General features: G+C 37.2%; 1 protein-coding gene across 4 annotated transcripts in view; it reads left to right on the forward strand.

Moving 5' to 3' along the window:
• PALS2 (protein associated with LIN7 2, MAGUK p55 family member) overlaps positions 1–27,191 on the forward strand; it is a 108,476-nt gene that overhangs the window by 78,762 nt on the left and 2,523 nt on the right. For 3 of the 4 annotated variants that reach the window (XM_053663611.1, XM_053663612.1, XM_037146810.2), the window contains 6 exons: positions 741–840; positions 1,157–1,225; positions 3,025–3,186; positions 8,590–8,792; positions 11,870–11,998; positions 16,945–26,921. In XM_053663611.1, coding sequence (XP_053519586.1) covers positions 741–840; positions 1,157–1,225; positions 3,025–3,186; positions 8,590–8,792; positions 11,870–11,998; positions 16,945–17,121 — 840 coding nt within the window. In that variant the 3' untranslated portion in view covers positions 17,122–26,921. Of the gene's footprint in view, positions 1–740; positions 841–1,156; positions 1,226–3,024; positions 3,187–8,589; positions 8,793–11,869; positions 11,999–16,944; positions 26,922–27,191 lie in introns of those variants that run through there. The other variant, XR_008391254.1, reaches the window with a different exon arrangement.

The following is a 27,191-nucleotide window of genomic DNA, read 5'->3' on the forward strand; positions in this document are numbered from 1 at the left end:
TTCTTGTCTAATTCTTTCACATTATCTCGATTTCTTCCTGCATTTTGTGGTCTGTTCCTTTAATTCTGTCTTTTGGGATTGTAATTGCTAAAAATGTACCAGATTTTTTTTATGCTGGTTTGTAAGAATAAAGTCACTGACTTTGTGGAATAAGCCACTAGGTAACCAGTTCTCCCACTACCAGCACTTCTTTGGATTTTATTTTAAAAGTTTCTTGACAGTAGTTGAAGTTTTACCTCCTTAAACTTACTACTTCTGAGGATATTCAGATTGCCGATAGCGTGAATTAAAAGCTCCACTCTGTTTTCCCACTGCTGTCTTTCTGTGATGTGGCCTCAGGAAATATCAACATGGTAGGATTAAGGTTGGTAGAAAATATCTTACTAAAGGATGCTAGATGAAATGTCCTGTAAACACACGGAATAGCATTTGTTTCTTTCCATTCTTGACTAACTTGGTGTTATAAATAAAAAGTTTTAGAAGTTTGAAGAGCCTGTCTACTTTTGTCTTTTGGTCCCCAAATTTTTCTACCAGGTGGTGGGTGAATTGCTTGATTAGGTACCACTGGATTCCTTAGTGCTAAAGTGTTTAAATAATTTGACAATGCCGTGGATTTAAGTCTCAGTTTTTAAGAGCAAATGTGGTATTTCTTTTTTTACTGACTATTGCTTGTCCTACTTTTTAGAATATCGTCTCAAATTTTGGTCACTGACATACACAATTCATTAATTTGATTCTAGGCTAGCCATGTAAAAGAGGGAGGAAGCGCTGGTCTCATTCCAAGCCAGTTCCTGGAAGAGAAGAGAAAGGCATTTGTTAGAAGAGACTGGGACAGTTCAGGTGATGAGCTACACAATAAGTAACAAATCATCCTTTGTGGCCACCTTTCTTTACCTCTTTCATCTGAATTAGCAAATTACTTTAATATATATCTAAAATTAATCCCCATCTGCTCTATTGTATCACTCTAAAACATAAACTTTTGATCCCTTTATGCCACCTGCTGGTGTGGTGTCAGAATTCAGTGGCTCAGCTGCCCCCTTCTGCTAGATGCAACACTGTAGAGATAATTCTTCCACTCCTATAGAAAACCACAGGGCAATTTAATCATATTTTGACATGCTACTTAGGTTATATTTGTCTTGTCATCCTTCAGGACCTTTTTGTGGAACCATAAGTAGCAAAAAAAAGAAAAAGATGATGTACCTTACAACCAGAAATGCAGGTACGTTTGCAATACTTCATGAGAAGTCTAAGTGAAAAAGCTTTATATTATTAATCAGTGTGGCATAAGATCAAAATGTATAATGTTCAATGAATATAACTCAGATTAGTACCCAATTCATGTGAATGCATAGTACAATATAATATAAAGACATTATTTAAATCCTAATGTTATATATGTTTATACTATCACCAGTGTGCTTTATTTTATGAGAATAGTTTACAATACAATGAATTGGTTAGCATTTATGCTTGTGTTAATAAAGGAGCAATTTATAATTGAAATTATTCATTCAGAGAACTTTGATAGTAATTTATGTGTCATTTCTAAAGACCAAAATGCCTTTATGAAGGTATTAAAAAAGTTATGATTGAGGCTTTTGGAAAAGCCTCAATCCCATAATACTTTTGGGAAAATAGTACTGAACCAAATCTTCGTCTCATCTGCCCAGGCCAGGGGGCTTCACTGGTTAGAGTGTAGTCCTGTACACCAAAATAAAATAAAAATGAAAAACACATGTCTACCCTCTTAGGATTCTTTCTTAAACCTTTTAGACTTAAGGAAAGTTAAATATGACAACTACCATAGTTATTCTTTTCATTTTTAGAGGCTGATAGGAGTGAAACATAGCTCTGGAAACTTACTCAAAGGAATTGTCCATCTTAAAGTACTTTCTTTAGTTCAGAGCTGCCTCTTTACTGGTATTAAACAAAATGGCGTACTATAAAAGAAATAATATAATAATACATTGTAGTAATATAATAATGAGAAAATAGGCTCTCCCTTAATATTAGTTCAAAAGAGCTGCTGTTAAAATAACCTAAGAAAAAAGTATTATTACTACAGATTGAGAGTTATAGCCATAATAATGGCAATATAATATTTCAAACTCAGTTTAGCCTTATTAGTCATTAAATATACATTGTTAAAGCTTTTTTACAACATAGGAAATTTGTAATTTTTCTATTGAATAAGATTATAATTGTGGAATGTAATAATTTGCATTACTGAAAATAATTTGGATCCTATATGTTATCCATAAATTTAGAATCTTAATAATTGTCAGTTTCCCACATGCATTGTATTGATTAATAAATGCAAATACATGCAAACTGATATTTGCAGAATCACTAAGACAGTATTTATTCAAGAACTTATTGATGCAGCCATGCTAGGTGTGTTGCTGTCCTCCATATTTGATACATCTTTTTTTTTCAAGGCTTTGATTTTTTTTACAAATATTTTATTTATTTATTTTTAGAGAAAGAGAAGGAGGAAGAGAGAAACATCAATGTGTAGTTACCTCTCGCACGTCCTCAGTGGGACCTGGCCCAAAACCCAGGCATATGCCCTGACTGGGAGTTGAACCTGTGACCCTTTGGTCCACAGGCCAGCAGTCAATCCACTGAGCCACACCAGCCAGGGCTGATACACATTGTTTAGCTGAATAAATTATATAAAGTATATGTCACTGAATTATTTATTTTAAAGGAGTTATTTCTATACATGAGTTGGTAAAAAAAAGGATTTTATGAATAAAATATCTGGTAAGAATGAAGCAGACATTTTTCTAGATTGGCTAGACAAATTTTAAGAGCATGTGGATGGAAGCAGATGTTTAAATTAAAATATAATTTCTTGTACTTTACCCAATTAATAAAAATAAATCTGTACTGAATACAATTTAAATGATATTTAACTATCAAGACAACTAAGACATTACTGAACAGAATAACAGATTTTTTTGTCCCTACAAAAGGCAATTGAATGTGACATTTTCCATTTCCTTTTACATTTAGAATTTGATCGTCATGAAATCCAGATCTATGAGGAGGTAGCCAAAATGCCTCCCTTCCAAAGAAAGACATTAGTATTAATAGGAGCTCAAGGTGTGGGACGAAGAAGCTTGAAAAACAGGTTCATAGTGTTGAATCCCACTAGATTTGGAACTACAGTGCCATGTAAGTTTTGTGGGTTTTTTGCTATTTAATTGGCAGGAAAATGTTGTGGGGACAGATTATTATTATCTTTATTCCCCCCAATTTTTTTATTATATCAGTGAAAACAAACCAATAGAAGATACTGAAAAATACAGCTGTCTTGAAATAGCACCATTTCCCTGTCAGCCTGATGCCTGGTAGCAGTCACTTCTCCGAACTCCTCAGTCCAGAAATGTTAGTTAATACAAGCATTGAAAGTTGTGGCAAAGTCAGCATTAACTTTGTATTTTCTTTTACTATTGAAGTTGTATTTTCACCCAGTTTAGTGTAAAGAAAAGAGAGAAACCTGCTGGATCCTCAGACACTTCTCACTGTGGCAATCCCTTCATTAGTTTATGTGATCCTGCAAGATCATAAGCCTGATTTTTGATAGCGCATCAAGAGTGATTCATCTTCCAGAGCAGGCAGCATTAACTAAGGTCTCAAAGATTGATGTACAAAATAAAATGATACCGATGGGAAGTATTACCATTAAGTGAATCAAACACTCATGATGTTTGCATTCTTTTCCCTATTTTCATATTTACATGTTCAGTAATGATGTCAGAAGTATGCTTGATGAGAATGGAATTAGATCAAAGAGTTAGATGATACCATTGACTTATGATAAGGGCTAATACACATTTGTCCTTATTGTAAGGATCCATGAGACTTGTGGGAACTTACAGCTCTGTCCCCTAAAGAACGCAGGAGGCAGGCCAGTGTTGCCTTTGTAAGTCTCCTTTCTGTGCCTGTATTGCTGACCAAACCCCCTTATTTTGACTAACACAGTATTTCTTTAGGCATATTAATTTAATGCCTTTAAACTCTTCTGAGTCAAATCTTAGCCTAATGTTACTCCATCTCTTTTAGATGAATTTTATTAGAGTTTCTCTATTTTCATCCTTTTTTGAGGTTTAATTTGCAGTGAATAATATTATTGCTAAACCCCTTAGGGGTTGCTGGGAGAGGAACCTTATCACTGCCCCCAGGTGCTATTTTTTTTTTATCATCCCCTCGGGGTAAGGCTTTGGGTTTCATTGTAGACACTGTAAATCACTAAACTCTGACAGATCCTAATTTTGTAGTCGTGAAAACCTCACTCTGGTCAAAGCATTTTAAGTATTTTAAAGTATTTTATTTTATCAAATTAATACATGTACAGTAGTTTAGTTAACTAGTTCTTAAGGACATTTAATGGAAAAAAATAGCCATTTTCTTCTACCCCCACTTTAGGCCTACTTACCAGAAACAGTTGCTTTTCTTTCTGCTATTTCTTTCTTTTGGTAGTCTTCTGTATTTCTTAATTGTCTGCATTCTGCTGTTTCTTGCCTTATCCAGTGCAGGCCTCTTCTGTTGACTTCCTGACAACCTCCCAATGTAAAGGTAGCTCTAGCTTCAGTTAATTCAGTGTTACTTTCTTGGACAGCCTCTGCCTCTTCTCCCGCCCAGCAATCGTTGGGACAGCCTTTTTTCTTCTCTTACCTTGGTTTAATGTGTATATAGTTTTGTTTTAAACTAAAGACTTATTTATTAAGTCATTTTTTTTCTTAGCGACCTCTCTCTCAATGAGGTCTCTCTCAGTGAAAAGCCTCAGGCTTTTCACTTCAGGGAGCACCACGTGCTGTCTCTCCCAGCTGCCCCGCTGCCCCCACAGTGAGGTCGCTTCTCTTCCTTCCTGTCCTGGGTTGGAGCTGTTGTTCCTGCATCATCTTCTTCTTTCTTAGTTTATTGCCTTGTTTTTCTGGACACATCCTCTCGTAACCTCACCAGAAATGATGTATGGGATTAATTTCCACATTGTTGGACTTGAAGATGTATATTTTCTGCCCTGTATTTGATTGATTATTTAGCAAAGAATAGAAATTCTGGATTGTAAAACTCACAAGACTACTTGAATCAGTTCTGTAAAGAAGTTCAATGTTATTCTAATTCTTATTTCATATATGATCTGGTTTTTCTTTCACAAATATTCAGTCTTTTGTTATATTTTGTTGTATTTCAATATTTTGAAATTTAATGATATGCCTTTGTGTACATATTTTTTAGTTCATTGTGCTGAGGATTAGTGGGCTTTCACAATAAATCTGCCTATGTGAACATTTCACAGAAATGTAATTATCTAATATGTGTGTTTTGTAATAAGCTTCTTTACCTAACATTGTTTTCAAGATTCATTCATGTTATAGGAGGTAGCAGTATTTAGTTACTTTTTATTGTTAAATGATACTCCATTTTATGGCTACACCACATTTTAGCTGTTTATCAGTTGATGGACGTTTGGATTGCTCTATTTTTTTAGCTATAATGAATACTGCTATTAATGTTTGTATACAAGTGTTTATGTGAACATACGTGATTTGTTTTTCTCAGGTACTATGTAGGAATGGAATTAGTAGGTCACACAGTGAGTGTGTGTGAACTTTTGAGAAGCTGCCACATTGTTTTCCACAGTAGCCACACCATTTTACACTCTCAGCAACGAATGAATGTTCCGGTTATTTTTTTAATTTTATTGAATTAATTGGGGTGACATTGATTAATAAAATTATATAGGTTTCAAGTGTACAATTCTGTAATACATAATCTATATATTGCGGTTAACCACCCAAAGTCAAGTCTCTTTTTGTCACCACATATCCCTGCTTTACCCTCTTCTTCCTTCCCTTATCCGTCTTTCCCTCTATTAATCACTGTACCGTTCTCTGTATCTTCAAGGGTTTTATTTGTTTGGTTTCTTTGCTTAATCCCTTCACCTTTTTCACCCAGCCTCTCAGCCCCCCTTTCCTCTGACAGTTGTCCATCTGTTCTCTGTGTCTATGAGTCTGTTGCTATTTTGTTTGTTAGGTTATTTTGTGCATTAGATTCCACACATAAGTGAAATTATATGGTATTTGTCAGACTGACTTATTTCACTTAGCATAATACTTTGCATGACCATCCATGCTGACCCAAAAGGTAAGATTTCCTTCTTTCTTTATGGCCAAGTAGTATTTCATTGTGTAGCTGTACCACAGCTTTTTTATCCTCTCCTACTTATCTACTGGTGGACACTTGGACTACTTCCAAGTCTTGGCTATTGTAAATGCCACTGCAATGCACATAGGGGTGCATAGATTATTTTGACAGTGTTTTGAGTGTCTTCAGATATATTCCCAGAAGTGAGATCACTGGGTCATAAGGCAGTTCCATATTTCATTTTTTGAGGAAACTATGTGCTGTTTTCCACAGTGGCTGCACCAGTCTGCATTCCCACCAACAGTGCACAAAGCTTCACTTTTCTCCATGTCCTCTCCAGCACTTGCTGTTTGTTGATTTATTGATGATAGTCATTCTGACAGGTGTGAGGTGACATCTCATTGTAGCTTCTCTTTTCTAGGAATGAAAAGAGGCTTTAATATGTGGCAGTATAATTTTTGTTTCATTTTGTTTTTCAATTGTTCAGTACAGGATAGGAGTGTAGTTAAAGTGCACTGGCAAACTAAAAAATCTTGGCCAGGAATTAAGATTGCCTCAGCATGCTGAGATGGCAATGGGAGCACTAGTGTGCCTATACATACGTATTTCAAGCAGCACAATCCCATGTACATGGTTTCACTGTAGAGCTTCACCAAAAAAGTAGTGCTCTTCTAAAACTATGTTCACAGATACTGAGCCAAGTCCTAGGTATTATTTATCCAGGGAGTTTTAAATTGCCTTAGAAGTTATATCATACCATTGTTGGTGGATAATTCTAGAAACATTAGAGATCACCTAGTTTTGACTATAAAAAGCCATCATCTTAACACCTTGAATATCTTTAAGTTACTTTGTAAATACTATGCATGCGCATTGGTCTGAGATGATCACTGTCAAGGTTGAGCCAGAAAACAGAAGGGGAAAAGGGAGTCCAGTTGTACATAATGGTCTCACCAATTGGGCCCTTAATATTGAGCTTGAGTTTGAAGTTCATTTTGTTCTTATAAAAGTTTTCTCGATGTGTTATGCTTATTACAAATAGTTAAAATACCATCAACTTTTAATCTGTATTACTTTCTAATTTTAATTGTATGTGTTTTTAGTGGTTTTTTTTCAGATATTTTGTATGTGTAAGTACTTGATTAGAAGTTGAAAACTTTTTAATACTGATCCAGCTAAACTCAGATTAAGGCTAAACTTGATCAACACACACATGCACATACTCTACCTCTCTTCTTCAAAGCCACCGTTAACAAGTTGGCAGAGACTACCGAATTTTGCACTTTTGCAACAGTTTGAAAGGTGATAATAGTCCATTCTTAGCAAGGCCCAGTTGCAGAGGAGTTTTATGTCTCTGGAAGTATTAGAGCTTTAAAATTTCATACAGTGGGATCTCTAAACTTTTACTTGGTGTCTTTGTTCTCTCAGCAAGAAAATACATCATATCAGAGTACAGAAAATTAATAGACCTTAATAACTTTGAGGTGGCTATTTCCACCACTAAAGTACAAAATAGAAAGATTAATGTCTAGAACATCAATTAGCAGGAAGCTAAAATAAAGGTGTTGAGATGAGATGAAGGATAGATAACTGTGAGTAAAACTACACTTCAGAAAAGTGATAATACTAATTAACTAAGGATGGGAGAACTTTGCTCAGTTGCTGGACACTCAGTTAGGAAATGTTAAACTGTAAGGAAAGGATAAAATTGATATTTCTTAAGGAGAAGGGGAGCGCTGGTCAGCTGGAAAAGATACTCCCCTACAACATAATCTCACACTTACTGTGATTTCCCATAATTAAGAATTTAAACATAGGATTCTGCTTCCAGGTAATTATATTTTGGTTAAAGCACATTTTTTGAGACAAATTGCATATTAGGGACTACCTTTTAAAACATTCCTATAGGTCAAGAATCAGCCAAACTGTTTTACTCAGGGACTACATAGTAACTATTTCAGGCTTTGCAGGTCATCTAGGCTCTGCCACAACTACCCCGCCAGCAGAAAACAAATGGAAGCATAGGTGATAAAAAGAATGACCGTAGCCCTGGCTGGTGTGGCCCAGTGGATTGAGCGGGGGCCTGCGAATCAAAGGATTGCGGTTCGATTCCCAGTCAGGGCACATGCCTGGGTTGCAGGCCAGTTCCCAGCAGGGGATGCACGAAAGGCAACCATACATTGATGTTTCTCTCCCTCTCTCCTGCCCTTCCCCTCTAGAGATAAATAAATAAAATCTTAAAAAAAAAAAAAAAGAATGACCGTAGCTCTTGTCCAATAAAAGTTTATTTACAAAAAAAATAAGAAGCAGGCCAAAATTTGGCCAGAGGCACTAAATGGAAAAAGCTTAAGCAACCCTATTCATTTTAATCTATTTTCTAATATCCTGCACTGTCTTTGTATAAATTCTCAACATTCTTTTATTTAGTTACTTCACGGAAACCAAGGGAAGATGAAAAAGATGGCCAGGCTTATAAATTTGTGTCACGTTCTGAGATGGAAGCAGATATTAAAGCTGGAAAATATTTGGAACATGGGGAATATGAAGGAAATCTCTATGGAACCAAGATTGATTCTATTCTTGAGGTTGTCCAAACTGGACGAACTTGCATTTTGGATGTCAACCCACAAGTAAGCCACATGGATTCCAAAGCTATTTCTTTTAAATTTTATTTCCTGTGGAGTTTTTGTTTTGTATTCTTTTGAGATTGTGAAGGTAATTCTTTCCCTCCATTACCTGTTGGTGATAGAGAACCATGTTATGCATATACATAAGTTAAATAAATCTCTGATCAGTTAGTCAAGCACTAGAAATTTGATAGAAATTTGATATTTATTTACTTGCCCAAGTAATATATAAATGCCTACATTAGAAAATACTAAGTTTAAAATTTAAACCAGGCTCAAAATAGTCACAGGGATGTAAAGTGCAGCATAGGAAATAGTGTTGATAATATTGCAATAACTACTCATGCTACCAATTGAGTAATGGAAATATCAGGGGGAACACTTTGTATAGTGTGTGATTGTCTAACCACTTTGCTATATACCTGAAACTAACACAAAATAATATTGACTGTAAACCGTAATTGAAAAAATCTTCTAAATTAAAAATACATAAATAGAGAATTAGTTCTGACTTCCGCCAAGACGGAGGCATAGGTGGAGACGCCGCGCTTTCTCACACAACCAAGTTTAGAGACAACAAAATATTAGCAACAGAAAACACAGCCAGAACACAGGAAATTGAACTTTTCGGAAGTCTGATAACAACGAATGCTTCGGCCTGACCAGTAAGAGGGGCGAAACCAGCAGCTGTTGGAGCAGGGTTGCACAGGAATACTCAGTCAGACAGACTCAGGTGAGCGGATCCCAGGCGTGGGGTTGAAAAGGGCTGACCCAGTGAGCAACCAGCAGATCCAGCGAGGGTGAAGGGCGGCGGGTTGACTGTGCTGGCGCATTCCTGCACAGATAAACTGGCGAGGGAGTGGGCAGTGAGACGGGACCAGCGGGTCCCAGTGATGGGAGGCAGCAGAGAGGGCCGCCATTTCCCGGCTCTGACCCCATCCCCACATACAGCATCACAACCCAGCGACCCCACGTGGCCTGGAGGCCCTGCCCCACCCCTAAGGCTCCACTCCTCATACTCAATGGGCGCGAACAGACCAAAAATGGCTCAAGAAGCTCTCAAAGCCCCAGAGCCCATAAATCTAAGTGATGAAGAAATAGCAAAACTTTCAGATGCACAGTTCAAAACACTGGTGATCAGGATGCTCACAGAACTGGTCGATTTTAGTCACAAATTAGAGGAACATATGAAGGCTAAACTAATTGAAATGAATGGCAATGCACAGGAAACCAATAGTAATGGAAAGGAAACTGGGACTCAAATCAAAGGAGTAGACCAGAAGGAAAAAAAATGACCAACCAGAAAAGAATGAAGAAACAAGAATTCAAAAAAATGAGGAGAGACTTAAGAACCTTCAGGACATCTTTAAACGCTCCAACATCCAAATTATAGGGGTACCAAAGGGGGGAAAGGAACAGCCACCAGTGGAAAACTTATTTGAACAAATAATAAAGGAGAATTTCCCCAATCTGGCAAAGGAAATAGACTTCCAGGAAATCCAGGAAGCTCAGAGAGTCCCAAAGAAGTTGGACCCAAGAAGAAACACACCAAGGCACATCATAATTACATTAGCCAAGATTAAAATGAAAGAGAGAATCCTAGAAGCAGCAAGAGCTAAGGGGACAGTCACCTACAAAGGAGTTCCCATCAGACTGTCAGCTGATTTCTCAAAAGAGACCTTACAGGCAAGAAGGGTCTGGAAAGAGGTATTCCAAGTCATGAAATCCAAAGACCTACATCCAGATTGCTCTATCCAACAAAACTTTCATTTAGAATGGAAGGGCAGATAAAGTGCTTCTCAGATAAGATCAAATTCAAGGAGTTCATCATCACCAAGCCCTTATTATATGAAATGTTCAAGGGACTTATCTAAGAAAAAGAAGATAAAAAATATGAACAGTGAAAGGACAGCAAACTCACAGTTATTAACATCCACATCTAAAACAAAAGCAAGCTAAAAGGACAGCTAGATCAGGAGCAGAACCAGAGAAATGAAGATCTCATGGAGGGTTAGCAACAGGGGAGTGGGAGAAGTCTGGAGAAGGTACAGAAAATAAGTAGCATAGATGGTAGGTAGAAAATAGATAGGGGGAGGGCAAGAATATGCCCTGTGTTGGGAAATATAGAATCCAAAGAACTTGAGACACATGGTCATAAACTAAAGGGGGGGAATGGTAGGGGTGGAGGGGTGCAGGGTGGAGGGGAATGAAAGGGGGGAATAGAACAACTGTAATGGCATAATCAATAAAATAAAAATTTTAAAAAAGAATTAGTTGTAGCAAAAAATACATAAATAAAAGAATGAAAATTTGAAGTCACATCCATTCCCACCCAACACAGACACATAAACATTCATTTCATACTCATTGCAATTCATGTCTCATTCACCAACCCCTTCCCACTTCTCTGCACTTAACCCAAAGCCACTTCCTTCCTCAGAGATAAATATTGAGTGTGGTGTTTATTTTTATGTCTTTTTAATATGCCTTAATTAAAAATATAATATATGTGAACATATGCACATATAAAATGTAATGGGTTTTCTATTTTTGTTGATTCTTTTCATGAATAGGAAAATTCTATACAAATTCTTCAGCTTTTTTTCATTAAGAAGTTTTACTTGAAGATCTTCTTATGTCAGTTATTGTAGAGCTTTCTTTATTCTTCGTAATTGCTGCTTAGTATTTCATAATGTGTATATATATTAATTTATATAACCACTCTCCAATTAATAGACACAGATTAACTTCTGGCTTTTTAAATATTAACAGAATCCTGCAGTTAACACATAGAATGCATTTACATCATTCTTGATGACTTTTGGGTCATTCATTAAGTTTAATGCTGTCCTTTGTTCAAGAGGATCAAAGAGTAGTAAGACAGGTCAGAACACAATTAATGGATCACTGTTTGGGGAAAGTATTCTATAGAATCAAAAGGATACAAGTGGGTCAAGTGTTAAATTATATCTTTAATCCTTCAGAAGAGGGCAGATAGACTTTGTTTATTTAGTAAATAAATGGTAACAATACAAATCCTAATCCAGTGTACATTGGTGTATAATCTTTCTCCTACACAGGCCCTGAAAGTACTGAGGACATCGGAGTTCATGCCCTATGTTGTGTTCATTGCTGCTCCAGAACTAGAGACTTTACGTGCCATGCACAAAGCCGTAGTGGATGCTGGCATCACTACCAAGCTTTTGACGGTGAGCAGTTCTTTCAGGCTAACAACATTATTTCGTCCTACAACTTGTCCTTGTCCTTTTTTTTTAGCATGTTTTAATTCTATATACTCATACTTATGAAATAAACATACTATATAAGGTATTACAGAATAAAGATTCACTTACTAGATATAGTTAGGATTTCGAACAGTATTAACGTAAAAATTATTGTTCACTTTATTTTAAAACAAATGTTTACTTCCTGTATGTAAATGAAATGGACCAGTCTTAAATCATTCATATTAATCCAATCCCGTTATTTTACTAGTGAGGAAACTGGCCCCACTAACATTTTAGTTTCTATTACATGCTTTCTCTTCTTCTCCCTCTCTTTTTTCACATTGTAGAAATTTTAAAATAAATACAAAAAAGAACTTCCATGTGCCCATCACCTAACTTCAATAATATATGGCTACTTTGTTTTAATCATACTTCTCCTCACTTCCTCACATACTTTGAATTATTTTGAAGCAAATCTTTGATATCATATCAACCATAAATACTTAGTATATATTTCTAAAATACAGAGACTTCAAAATAACCATAACACCATTAACATGTAAAAAATAAGAGCAGCTTCTTAATGTCATCAATATACAATCTTTATTTGAATTTCCCCAAAATTTATAACTTTTTTATAGTTGCTTTGTTCAAATCAAGATCCAAATAAGATCAGTACATTGCATTTACTTGATGTCTTCTAAATCTTTTTTTCCCCAACTTAATTGAGGTGTAATTGACATACAGTAAACTATACATGTTGACAGAGTACAACTTGTTTGTGCATATGTATACCTGCATGCAGTCTTGACACACAGTCAAGGTAACGGGCATGTTTATCTCCTCCAAAAGCTCCCTTGGGCCCCTTTACAGTCCCTCCCTCCTGCTGCTTCTACCTCTCCCTACACTGTAGCTGCTAAGTCTTAAAATCAGGTAGTATTAGTCCTCTTTGCTCTTTTTCAGGTTACATGTCTATACTTCACTTTCTGAATAGCTTCAATATAGTTATAAGTGTTTTCATGTTGTTGACTAATTCTAACATTTGCATCAGTTCTGTGTTGGTTTTGATTGAATGTCTCTTCCTCAGGATGGGTCATATTTTCCTGCTTCTTTGTAATCCTCTTACTTTTTTATTGGATGCCAGGCATGAGCTTTGTTCTAGGATGCAGTTATTTGGAACTAGTCTGTTCTTTCAGGTCTTGCATATCAAATTTGTTAGGTAAGACCAGAGCAGTTCTCATTCTCAGGGCATTTGTTTTCCACTACTGAAGCAAAACCATTCGAGCACTCTTCCAGATGGCCAGTGCATCACTGGGTTTTCCGTTCTGCCTGGTAGGAACAGGTCCTGTTCCTGGCTCAGGATGAATACCTCTCAGCCTTTCTGGTGGCTCTTTGGTGACTTGGGTAATGGTACACATTCACAATTGGTACTTGGCCACATGCTAGAAGGGGACCTTTTGCAGGTCTTTGAAGTTCTCTCTGCTCTGCTATTCCATTCTGGTATTCTGTCCTGCAAACTCTTGGTCTCCCTGGACTCACAGCTCTGTCCCAACTTAGAGAGTCCAATAGGCTCCCTCTGGGCGATGCCTCGCCGTGTTGCAGCTTCTGGAAACTCTTTCAGGATAGTAATTGGGGTTGATCATAGGGCTCACTTCATTTGTTTCCAGTCTCCCTGGGATCTCTCTTTCATGGCCCGTTTCATGATGTCTTAAAAAACTGTTGTTCCATACGTTTTGTCTGGTTTAGTGGTCAGGCAGGAGAGTTAGCCTGATTCCTGTTCGTGCCTCATAGCTGAAAGCAGACATCCCTTTAGTCTCTTTTAATCTTAAATTCTCACTGCCTTCCTCTTCCCCTCTTTTAATCTAATTTAGTCGTTTAAAAAATTGTCATCATTTATCCTCTTGAGTGGAATTTTGTCAATTCTGTCTCCATTGTGTTATTTTCCTCCTCTGTTTCTTGTATTTCCTGTGAACTGAGAGAGGCTCAATCAGATGCAGGTTCCATTTAACTTTTTTCAAGAATAATTAACAAGTGATACTTGCTTTGTTACATTTTTAGGTATCTGAAAAAGGCTATCTCTCTTTTTGTGATAATATTAATCAGTGGGTTCAGGTGGTATGAGTCTGGTCTGTAAAGTTTCCCAGTAGTTTTTCACCTAATGATTTGTGCAGGTTTCATTGGTCTGCCTGGGTTAGTTACTATGTTTTTAGGCATTGTAAGTTGGTAATATTCTAAGTTTTTGACTCTTTCTGATTTTATAAACTAGAGTTCTAAAAATATATAATTGTTGTTCATCAACTAGTTGATTGCTCTGAAGTAGAGTTCTATAGGAAAGTCAAGATATATACTTGATACTTTCTTTCTCTTTATGGGCCAGTTTTCAGAATAATGGGCTTGTTCCATAACAGCCTCCACAGGCAACAGGTGATCAAATAAGGTTTGGGTTATGTTTTTTAAGATTTTATTTATCCATAGAGAGAGGGGAAGGGATGGAGAAAGAGGGAGAAAAATATCTTGACTAGTTGCCTGTCACATCTTCAAATGGGATGCTGGCCCACAACCCAGGCCTGTGTCCTTGACCAGGAATTGAACTAGTGTCCTTTTGGTTTGCAGGAAGGCACTCAATCCACTGAGCTACACCAGCAAGGGCTGTTTTCTGATTTCATTATGAACACATGGATTTTCATTTGATGTGTAATTGCAGTTACTATTCTCATAGATGCTCAAATTTTCCCATCTTTTTAAATTTTTAAAAAAATTTTCAGAGTTGATATTTAATATTATGTTTCAAGTGTACAGCATAGTGGTTAAACATTAATATAACTTATGAACTGAGTCAGATTGTCCCATCTTTGACCAATAGGAGCTTATTGAAGTTGGTCCTCACTCAAGGATATGTTCATTGATTTAGAGAGAAGGGAAAAGATGGGAGAGGAAGAGAGAGAAACATCAATGTGAGAGAGAAACATTGATCAGTTGCCTCTCGTTTGTGCCCCGAGTGGGTATAAACCATTCTGGTGTGTGGGAGGATGCTCCAGCTAAACAAGCCACCCATCCAAGGCCTGATTTTTTTTTTAACAAGACATTTTGCTAATGGCTTTAATAGGTTAAGTGTTCTTTTCAAGTTGAACCGTGGCCTGTTTACAGATCTGAAATAAAAGATATTTTAAGTTTTTCAAACATATTTAGGAATCTCAGTGAAAAGTATTAACAAAAAGTATTAGTGGCCCTCAGGCCTAGTTGGGAATCCACTTCTCTCTCTATTCTTTCCTTTATATTCACTTATATACTATCATTATGCTGATGATTCCTAATTTATATACAGGTAACTCAGACCTCAGAGCTCTGACTTGCATAACCAATCACCTACTTACATTTCCACCTGGATGTTTCACAGACTTAATTAACTTTTAACAGGTACGAGGTAGAACATTTGCTTCCCTAATAAATCACATTCTCCCCATCCCTACTTGCCAACTGTGCATCTTCTACACCCATTTACTCAAGCTAGGAACCCAAAAGAATCATCAATTCATTCATTTTCCTCACTTTTCACATCCAGCACATTAGTTCATCCTGATGATTTTATCACCAACATATAGGGGTGGGCAAAAGTAGGTTTACAGTTAGTTGTAAGCATGTGAAACAGAGTTTATTCTTATATCATTATTTATTAATCATTGTTTTATTTTCCATACAAACAACTGTAGACCTACTTTTGCCATCTAGGTCCTTTAAGACCTATTCCATGCCCATCTCAAATTTTTACACAGCTCCCCCCTAGCCTTCTGTGCATCCTGGTCTTCTTTCAGTGTCTTAAACACATCAGGGTCATTTCCCTCCTGGATTTTGCATGGTTGTTTCCTCTGCCCAGAGGACTCTTCCTCCCACCGTGGTTCTCAGTTTGAAAGTCATTTACTTTGTGTCTTTGCAATCGCTCTATCTGAAGTAGATCTCTTAAAATACTCTGTTCCTGATTGTTTTCTTTTGTAGTACTTCATAAAGCTTGCAGGTTTTTGTGTTTGTTTGCCCTTTATCTGTCTTATCCACTGTAGGGTAGAAACCCACTCTGTCTTATTCATTGTTATAGCCATAAATAATAAAACACAGTAAACACTTTAATAGAAACTCAATAAATATTTGCCATGGCCAGGTTGATTAATTGGTTGGCACATCATCCCATACACCAGAAGTTTGTGGGTTCAATTCCTGGTTGGGGCATGTGTAGGGAAGCAACCAATCAATGTTTTTCTCTCACGTAGATGTTTCTCTCCCCCAACTCCTCTCTCCATAAATCAATGAACATGTCCTTAGATGAGGGTTTTTAAAAAATCTTTAAATAAATATCTGAATAACTCATAGAATTATTGTAAAATCTCAAAACACTTGCAATTTAATGAAAAGCTTTCCTTACGCAGAACCCGTTACTATGTATTCCCTACATCATTCCCAAATGACTAGAAATATTTTGTGAAATATAAGTAATGCTAGCTAAAAAAATAAATAAATGAAAACACATTTGTAAGATTCTCTTTCTTAGAGATAGTCAGCAAATGTGGCTTGGAGCTTAATAGCCACTAGAAATTGGGTTCTGTGATCTAGTGTCCATAAGATAAAAATAGGTTACCATAGATTTTACCCTAAGGTTATTGTCAGCAGCCTTTTAATTAGGAATCTCACCCTAATATCAGAGCAACAGAAGATGCAGAATACTCGTAAATGAGAACATGAGCATAGCTGGAAAGGTGAATACAGGAGCAGGTGGTAGTATCTTTTTTGACACTCTATAAAGATTTGATTTTAAGAATTAATAACAATCACAGTAAAAATTATCCAACATACTTATTTTTATGTTCATTTCTAGTTGGTGTTTGAGCAAGTAAATATACATTATAATAAAAACATTTCCTTTTAAAACCTTTCCACAGGACTCTGACTTGAAGAAAACAGTGGATGAAAGTGCACGAATTCAAAGAGCGTACAACCACTATTTCGATTTGATCATCGTAAATGACAATCTAGACAAAGCCTTTGAAAAGCTACAAACTGCCATAGAGAAACTGAGAGTGGAGCCTCAGTGGGTCCCCATCAGCTGGGTTTACTGATGACTCAATAAGGTTCACAATTAAAATCCAACTTTTAGAAAATGATTACAACAATTAAACCTTCTACTGAGAAAATTTGTGTGCAGATAGAAGCTACCTGCCAAGTCCAGGCATTTTTACTGTGTAGATTGAAATACCAGTACACCATTCTGAATTTTTATAGAAAATGTGGTTGGGAAGGTGTACTAATATATAATTTATCTTAATTTTTCTAACTTTTTATGGACAATCTATTCATACCACATAAAGAAATGCGTTGAAGCATTTTGTATGTTTTGTTTTAGTACCCTTGCCTTTTTCATCAGGAATTTTCAACTCATTCATTCGAACATTGGTCTCACATTTTCACTGTGATGATAAATACTTGAAATAGTTTTGTAGAGTTGTCATTTAGTCCAGTATTTAACTAATGAAAAGAGAAAATAGTGATTGGCCTTCTTTCCTAATATAATTCCTTACAGAAGAAGAACTTCGATGTCAGTGCTGCAGCGAGTCTTTTACCATCCAAATCTGACATCAGAAGTCTGCTCAATGCTGCGTGGTTTTGTTATTTCAGAGATGTATGGCTGTCCGTTCTGATTTATGCAGACATGCTGGTGTTTTTCCCCCTCATTTCTAACTTCAGTGGAAAAAGGAAGAGCAATACCTTGCACTCTCATTTGTTGCAAAGACAGGCTAATACTAAGTTAACATGTACACAGCAAGCAAGGCGGGGCAGGCTCAGAGAGTGCCTTCCGTAACACCTTACAGTGAAATGGCACAGTTGACTTATTTTCACAGGGAAAAATTTAACTGATAAAAATGAACTTACTTCCTTAGACACATTTTTATTAGGATATAGTCAGCAACTGTACTATGCTTCCGCATATTTCTGTGATCCTTAAAAATGCCTCTAAGTTTGCAGTTTGAAGGGGTTGTTGAACAATCAGTGTGCTTTTTGAAGTACAATGTGATCATTAAGGTATTTGTTAGATTCGTTGTGCTGAGAACCCAATCCACTGAATGATTTTTAAAATTTGGAAGTAACTGTCAGCTGTTTTATCTATATATAACATATGTATTATATAATATGTACATTGTGTATATTATATAATATATATTAAATCATTGTGGGTTTTTTACATTTCTGTAAGGAAATGCACTTTTTTTGTTTAATGATTAGGAAAACGGTTCTCTAGCTGCATTAATATGTACACATTTCCAAAATTCACCTTAGCTAATACCTTCCTTTAGGATTCTTATATGGTATAAATCCTTGCTAAAGTGTACTCAGATGCAGCTCATCATTAAACTAAGTCAGCCACATTTTATATTGATGCTGTAGATTTTCACATAAACAGTACTCACATTTATAGGGCTTGGTGCTTAAATGTGGGTGGTTGTCTTTGTCAGGTGGCAGGCACCTGGCTGCTGAATTTGTATCTCCCTCACCAGAGCTGTCCAGGGAATGCCAGCAGGGGTGCTGGAGTGGGGAAAAAAAGCCTGGCAATGAGGAGTAAGCACACTTTTAAGTCTTTTCACAATGAAACAAAACTCTCAAGCTGCTATATTGTTAAGATTGAAAGTCCATAAGTATTTTTTTAATTCCAGATTTCATATCCAGAACACAAATTCACGTTCTTTGTCCTAGGATAGGAAATTGGTGGCAAAATGGATCACACTCTTTTAGTAACTTTGGTACCTTTTAAACCTCCTATACTACATCACAGTATTGGCTTCTCAGAGCAACATGAGTTAAAGCACAGTGCTGAGGTGATGTCCTGTGACTTAGTGTTTCAGCACACTGTAAATGTTATGAGAAATTTCATTTCCACATTCTCTGGTGTGCCTTCATCTTTGAACAACTTTGGGATTCTTGTAGACATTTTGGATTTGTGGACAAACAGTTTATCTACAAATATTTCAACTGTCTTGGCAAATAGAGATGATTTTTACATCATATGTATTTTTTGTTGTATCATGTAGTATAAAATGCATATTATTTAGAAAACAGTCAATACATAAAGGAATTATTCCTATTATAAATGGTACTCATCACTAACTACTTAGTTAATACATACTGGATCCCTCCTAATATGAAATAAAATGATGTAGTTCATTTCAGACTAGATGCCAGAACTGAAAAAAAATACATTTAGAAAAGTTCGTTGTATCTCAATAAATAGTAATTGAACTTGAAACTCAAGTCCCATCTGAGTCTTCAGGAACCAGCAGAGCTCAGCTGGTCAAGGAGCCCCAGCGGCCCAGAGTTTCTCCCACAGCAGTGAGAACACGGTTGTGATCACGGGCTTCTGTTGTGGGAGACGGCTAAGGTAATTAGTTTAACTGAAGAGAGCATGGTTTAATGGGATGTTTAACAGTCGGTAATATTTACAGTACACACACACTTGCTTTTGCTTTTGGGAAACATGATGTGCCATTCCTTGTGGGCAGGTGAGTATCTGCATTTAGATTCAGGGCATGACTATTTATGTACAACTAAAAAATATATATATATATTCAGATGTACAAATACCCAGAGGTGATATCTCTGGGTAAATAATTTAAAATTTAACCTTAACTAGTGGAATACCAGGTCTGTCCGGAAAAAGTCCAGCCATCGTTTATCTAATGAGAACAGTTTGTGCAACATTAATGTAACCTGGCAGCCAAGGAGAGTGGATTGGAAAGTGCATGAGGAGCAATGTCAACTTCACTGTAACAGTCAGTGGGGCTGGTAGACGCTGTTGAGTGAGCGTGTGTACTGTGTGGCTGCCACATTCAAAATGAGGAAGTAGAACAACAAACCTGCATCACATTTTGCATTAAGCTTGAATATTCCTCCACGGAAACTATCAGGATGATTCAGAGGGCCACAGCTATGGGCAACTTGATTGGCAGCTTCATCACAACAATGCAGCCACTCACACATCACATCTCATGCAGAGGTTTTTGGTGAAACATCAAATCACCCAAGTGACTCAGTCCCCCTACAGCCCAGATGCGGCACCCTGAGACTACTGGCTTTTCCCAAAACTAAAATCACCTTTGAAAGGGAAGAGATTTCCAACCATGGATGAGAGTCAGAAAAATATGATAGGGCAGCTGGTGGTGTTTGGGAGAACTGTGTGAGGTCCCAAGGTGCCTACTTTGAAGGGGACTGAGGCATCATTGTCCTATGTACAAAGGTTCTTTTATCTTCTTCAATAAATGTCTCTGTTTTTCATGTTCCATGGCTGGATACCTTCTGGACAGACCTCGTATATGTGAAGAGCTATAAGTAGAATTTCACCTTCATTATAGCCAGGCCTCATTTTGCAGTTTCAGTTTCTATTTGATGCTTGGGTAATAGCAAATATTCAATGCTTCAAGACTTGATTTATTTTTGCTAACCTTAACTATACAGTTGCTGAACATAGCTTACTAAAAAATTGTTATTGTAAACCCAGAGTGACTACAGCTATAGTAACCTGAACCCCAGATTTGAAGCTAGTAAAACTTATTTGTAATTGCTTAGAAGGACAAGTTTTCCTTAAAAGAGAAAGTTGATTATTAATACAAATTGAGGAAATGCAAACTAGCAAAAAAATACAATAATATGGCATTATAAATTATGGCCAGATACTAGATACTTTGACCATAATATCCCAATAACAAAAGGTGATCTTTACTTTAAAAATTTATGAAATTGGTATTTATTTTTTATGTATATCAAGTGTCATGATCGTGATTGAGGTTGATTTTCAAGATGGATAGCCATGGAGTTAGGTGCAATTATTTTGAATTGTTAAAGTTTGAAAAGTGGTCAAAATAATGATCTGCTTACATTGTGTGCTTTTACAGCCTCTGAAACAACACTCCAAGTTCCAGAAACCACAGGCTAGAGAGCCAGTAATTTTGTAGTAATGAGCCTTTATACTAAATATGGAAAAAGCAATCCCAAAATTTTATGTATATAGACAACAGGTCATTTTTTAAATGTTTGAGTCACCATATATATAATATATATATAAGCTATGTGTATAACATGTAAAATTCTTCCAAAATACATGAATAATAAAACTAAATATATTCACCCATGTAATTATAACTAGTGTTCTTAAATTTTATTTTACTTTCTAAACGTCTTTTAATTCAACTTTTTAAATTTTTAATTACTCCCCAATTGTACATTCTGGAACTTTTTTCACATTGTTTAAAAGGGCTTTGGTTTTTACCTTGAGTCAGAATCCAATCTCCTTTTTGATAAATCAGTGAAATATTAAGCCTATAAAATTGTCATTATAACTTAATTTCCTTAAGGAAAAAAGGAGAGTCCTAGATGAAAACCTCTTGGGAAATACTTATTTAAGCCTTCTAATGAATTCAGGGTACGGTTCATGCTTAGAGACTGTGTTACCTGCCCTCTTCTTGTTTCAAAGGATGTGCTATGAGAATCCATGTAATAACATCTGTAATATACTTTAAGTTTTGGGGACGAATTCAGTATTTTAAATGATAGGATTATTTTATATAGTACAAGTGAATATTATTTACAGACTTAAGAATACCATTGACTAATAATTCAACATATCAGTTTTTATGTAAATATGTATTGTATTCCTGAGGAAGATAACAATTCTATAATTTTTTAAGGTAAGATTATTTTTAAATGCATTTTTGTTAGCTTCAAGTTTTATTCATTTAAAAATACCCCATAATTTGTTGTGTTACTTCCTGTGTTCCTGGAATGATTTAGTGCACAGAATCAAAAATGAGTCCTTATCCACCAAAAAGTAAAGGAAATGATGATCTCAAATTTCTAAGGTAAGAATTTAAAAGCATAGTTTGCACTTTTGCAATACACTGCACTACTTTCTTTAAAATAGTCTCCCTTTTGGTAAAAATAGAGATGATATACTTCTTTCCAGCTGAGATATAATTCTGACCCTTGACCATGTGACCTTTGGTAAAACTTGTATATCTCTTGAATTTTAATATTCCATTTGTTAAATAAGGCTAACTTAACATTCGTCTTCAGTTTAAATTACAAGAAGTAATTTGGAACTCTGATGTGCTAAACTACAAAGTCTTTATTAGGCTACTTTATTTGTTTATTGTATGTTATTTGCTTACACTGAGGTTAATTATTTTTAGTTCTTTTAAAGTGTACGTGTACATCTTTCAGAGGTAACAGTAAATGGTGCACACCATTTAGGAATCTTATCTTCATGTTGGGCTCTGAGGACGTAGTTCCAGCCTGGAAGAGGGTATGTTTTGCTCTCATAGTGGCCCTGGGCAGATGGTCCATTTTAGTTTGAATCCCATTCCAAGTCCAACCAGACCAGTCACAGGTCAGACTAGTAAGCAATCCAGTGCTCTATTACATCAGCAGACACACTGATCTTTGTTTGCCCCATGAAGCTGCCCTACCCTGTTATTAATGCCTGAAATTGATCACCATAGCCCATATTGTCTAACTGATAGTATTGTATAAAGTTTAAAAGGTGTCTGTTTCTGGTGGACCTCTAATCTGAATGCTTTTTACATTCCCTTTCTAATTCCCCATGGCTGTTGGCTGGCTGATAATGTGGTGCTGTGATGGTAAATCTAACCTGCCTCCACACACCAAAGTCAGTCAGAAACAACACCTCTCTCTCTCTCTTTTTTTTTTAAACTGCTAACTGTTACTGTTTTCTAATCTCCAGCACAAACTGAATGAACACATCTACAGCTAACATAAATGCTGCTTATAACTTGAGTGACGGAATCACTGAGTGCTTGTAAACCTGTCTAGAGTCCCAGCAAACAGGCTACATAGAGCAGAAGCCCAAAGATCTTATTTTAAAAGTTGGGAATTGAGGTCTTTACTGTACTTCAGAAACAGCAAGCCATGGGTAGAAACACAAATCTGACAGCCATACCTGAAATTTTGCTTTCCTCATACCAGTCAAGGTGACTTGAGAGCTTGGAGGAAGAGGAAAATGCATAGCGTTAAAAACTCCTCAGCTGTAAGTTACCAGCATTAAACCCGAAGTCATTACCAGATTGCCAGTTAAAATATGTGATTTTCCTCTTTAAAGAGGAGAGACGGGCAGCAGTGTAAGTCACATTGTTCAGAACACAGGAAAGTTGCTCTGGTGAACGTGGTCCAAGGGAGGAACGCCATCCATGCCTTTTCAGGTAGAACCAGACTGGAGCTCATTTCCATCTGTGGTGGAAATGCAGGATGAGTATTTCCTCTGGCTGTATGCTGTGTTAAAGAGGGCTCCAGTCTCTTCAGTAGCATTGATTGTCAAGGAAGCGGTATCTTGGATTTTGCTGTAGATGAGTGAGCGCTAGGGTTCGGCAACAAATGTCATTTTCTGCATAATATGTTAAGCTCTGTTAGAGGCTATGATGAGTATTTGTTGTAAAATCCTTGCTTTGGGAGATTTTTTTCCATTTCATTTTGGTATATCTTTATTTTGAGCACAAATGCATGCTCTTTTTAACCTCTATGAAATGATTGTAGAATTTTTTTAAGCAAGGACAAAATCTTGTTAGCAACCAAAAAAAAATCAAAGCTGAACAAGCTGCTAAAGTAAGTTTCTGATGAAAAAAATTTAAAAATAAAAATTGCTACTGCTTTCCAAGTAATTGTATTGCTAATTCCTATGTAAAAGAAACTATCCTTATATAAATAAAGTTTTCCTGTAGTACAGTTAAGTACTGATTTTTTGAAAACTGTCCCTATAAATTTTTTCCACATTTTCATGTGCTGTCCAAAACAAAAATTATTGAAATGATCTATCTGTGAAATTGCATACACCTGGTAAAATATTTTTGTATGTAAAAAGAAATAAATATTTAATATTGGAAAAATGTAGTGTTTTATTTATAAGTAGAACTGAGGCTTTCAAATAATAAAATACAGAGGATATGAGATTAGCTTTGGAACCTTTTTTTAAATGATAATCATTTTTGTAAAAACCCTCTGATGTCATTTAGTTTTTCCCACCAAGATAAATGTGTAAATTTTCCACCTGCCTCTCCTGTTTAACAAGGAAACCCTAACTATTATTTCCTCTACACCAGCCCAAGCTTTCAGACAATGTACTTGAGGAACATCGAAGACAGAGAAGATTAAAATATAGGATCAAGAAAAGGCCTCTCTGCTTAGATGGCATGGGATGGTACTAGGGCCATTTCCCAGCCACCCAAGAAGGAGAAACCGTGGTGGGAAAGACAAGTCTGCTGCGGCACACAGCTCGGCCCCGAGGCCCGTGGTGAGGAGGGGAAGGGGACCCACCTGGCTGGCCAGGAGATGGAGGTGTGACTGGGTGAGTGCAGGAAACCTCTTTCCAGAAAGGGTACTCTGATACTCTTTCCCAAGCTGGTTTCTGGGACTCCACCTCATAATTAAGAAATTGCTGCATGAATGTATTTCTGGTGTCTCTAAAAGAATCATGATTCATATATAGCGGTTCCTTGAATAACGTCAGTTTTGTTTAATGTTGTTTCGTTCTAACGATGTGAGGAAAACATTACTGGCTGAGGCCACTGTGTGTGTGGTTTGCCTGTTCTTTCCATGTCTGCGTGGGTTTTCTCTGGGAACTCCGGTTTCCTTCCACATCCCAGAAACGGCATGTTGGATTAATTGGCGCGCCTGACTTGTGCCAGACAGAGCATATAGGTGTGGGGTGAGTGGCCCTGTGAAGGAAGGGCGTCCTGTCTGGTGTGGGTCTCACCTTGTGCCCTGTGGTGCTGGAAAGACTTCAGCCATCTGTGACCCTGAACTGGTATTATCAGGTGGGAAAATTGCTCTCTTACTTTTTTTTATCATCATAAATGCTTGTTATAGCTCACATCTATTTCGTTGTTTAATATTAGAAGTATTTTGGGTCTTTATTTAGAAGTTTGGTGTTGATTTTATGACCAGAAATATGCCGTAAGAACTTCACGCATGGGTCTTGACTCATGTTTATATTAATCAGCTTATGGTTAAAAATGATTTTGTTCCATGTTTCGCTTAAAGCTGCAGTTTCCCAGAATCTCAATGACATTAAATGAGGATTTAAGCAGTTCATTTCTCTATCTTATACTACCTGTCAATTTGCTGTCACCCCAGTAACAAGTTAGCACAATTTAGCAGCTTAACACGAGGCTGATCTGAGCTCTGGGGGGTTTGAAACCCAGCACAGGCCCCAGCAGGCCGCAGTTGAGATGCCTCCGGCTGCCCAGGCTCCTCTCTGGAGGGGACTCGAGTTGGGTTGTTGGCCAACTTCAGGTTCATGCAGCTGTCGAACTGATGTCCCCGCTTCCTTACTTGCTGTTGGATGGACTGTCTTCTCATCCTGAATCACTCCCCTGTGTTCTGAGCCAGCAGCAGCACTGAATCCTTGTCATGCCTCATCTTTTCTGCATTTTTTCAGCCAGGTCTCTCACTGATTCTTCTCCCTTTTTTAAGGGCTCACCCAAATAATCCAGGATAATTTGTCTGTTTCAAGGTCCCTAACATTAAAACTTCTATAAAGTTCTTTTTCATTATGTAACATGCTCACAGGTTCCAGGGCTTCCTAGGTTGTGGGCACCTTTAAGAGGCCATCGTCAGGCCACACCTCACTAGGTGGTCAGTGTTGCTGCTTGTGTCCGTTTATGGAAGAGCAGCGGTCGTGGAAACGTCAGCGTTAAGGGGGCTGCCCTGTTCTGTCACAGGAAATACCACTCTGCTTAGCCTGTTAGGGCTTGTTTCCAATAAGTATGGTTCTTGATCTCAAGCAGTAAGTAAGGTTAATTTCAAATTAGTAATCATATTTAAGGATACAGATACCAGTGAGAAGACACTCCTGGAGGCCCAGTGCCGCCCGCACTCATCGGCACTGCCAGCCCACCACGTCCCAGCGGAAGCCTGCTGAGAAGCCCGGCTGTAACCGGGGCTGGGAACTCCTATCCCAGCCTAAGACTGTGTCCAGCTGGTAACTGGCCAGTGTTGGGGCAACTGTGGAAACAGCTAAAATGCCTGTCGCTTCTTTGATGTGACCCAAGCTTTTCACACTTGCTGGGACGGTATCTTTCTGTCTGAGGTGTATCTTTGTGTGTGTTGGTTTAGTTTTTTTATTATTTAGAAGATAATATATACAAAATTCTAACAGGAATGGAAGGGTGAACCACCTGCTTCCCCTGCCTTTTGCCCTAACCTCTAAATCCTCTCCCCGAAGGAGCCACTGTTGGGTTTCAAGTGGACTCATAAATGAGATTTCCATGCATGGCGATCCACGTATATCTAGTTTTTCCACAAGCAGACTCATATCCCGTCTGCCTACAGTGTATTCCTTATATGTATTTTATTTCAGAAAACCAAACAAATGCTGGCACGAGTTGTGCCAGCATTTTCGCACTTTTTCTTTTGCATGTTGCCTTCCAATTTGTGCGTACGGCACTTCTTTTCTATATTGTTGCCACCACAATGTACAGCTATGCAACCTTTTTTCTCACGTCATAGGTATTTGCATGAGGGTAGTCTCATTTTTCAGAGGTGACGGAAAGGTTCATTTCTCACTAAAATCTCAAAGGCAGGGAGGGGAGAAGTAGATGATGGTGAGGTAAAAAATGTGCTGAACAACACATTTCTCTCCAACAGCGCTGCCCTTCGTCCCCACTGCCTCCTAAGTGACACAAATTGTCACAGTAAAGCTCAGCCACGTTTTGCTAAGGGAGAGCAAGAGGGGTTTCAGGTCCCCAGGCTAGTTATAGTAGAAGGATGTGGAAACAAGAAAAAGCAAAATCCATACCATTCAGAGTTTCCTTTGATATAATATGTATTTTACAAATTAAACATCCAGCATGCATGGAAAATCAGCACACGGTTCTTGACCTAGAACAGGTATGTTCATCAAAGCACGGCAAAGTCAGATAAAATGCTTCATGCTGGACCCCTAAGGAAGGGTGGCCTGCTCTTAGATTTTTGTAGTATAATTTTATTTAGCAGACTACATGTACTCCGGTGGCATTCACAGCTCATTTTTCAGTCACTTTAGAGCATACAGCACATCCAGAACGTAGGCTTCTATGAAGAGAAATTGCCTCCCCCCAGCATTCACAACTAAAATGAGTTTTTGGATCAAAGTGTC

This window comes from Artibeus jamaicensis, unplaced genomic scaffold (genome assembly GCF_021234435.1).
Source record: "Artibeus jamaicensis isolate MK-2021 breed Jamaican fruit bat unplaced genomic scaffold, CSHL_Jam_final contig_3230, whole genome shotgun sequence".
NCBI lineage: Eukaryota > Metazoa > Chordata > Mammalia > Chiroptera > Phyllostomidae > Artibeus > Artibeus jamaicensis.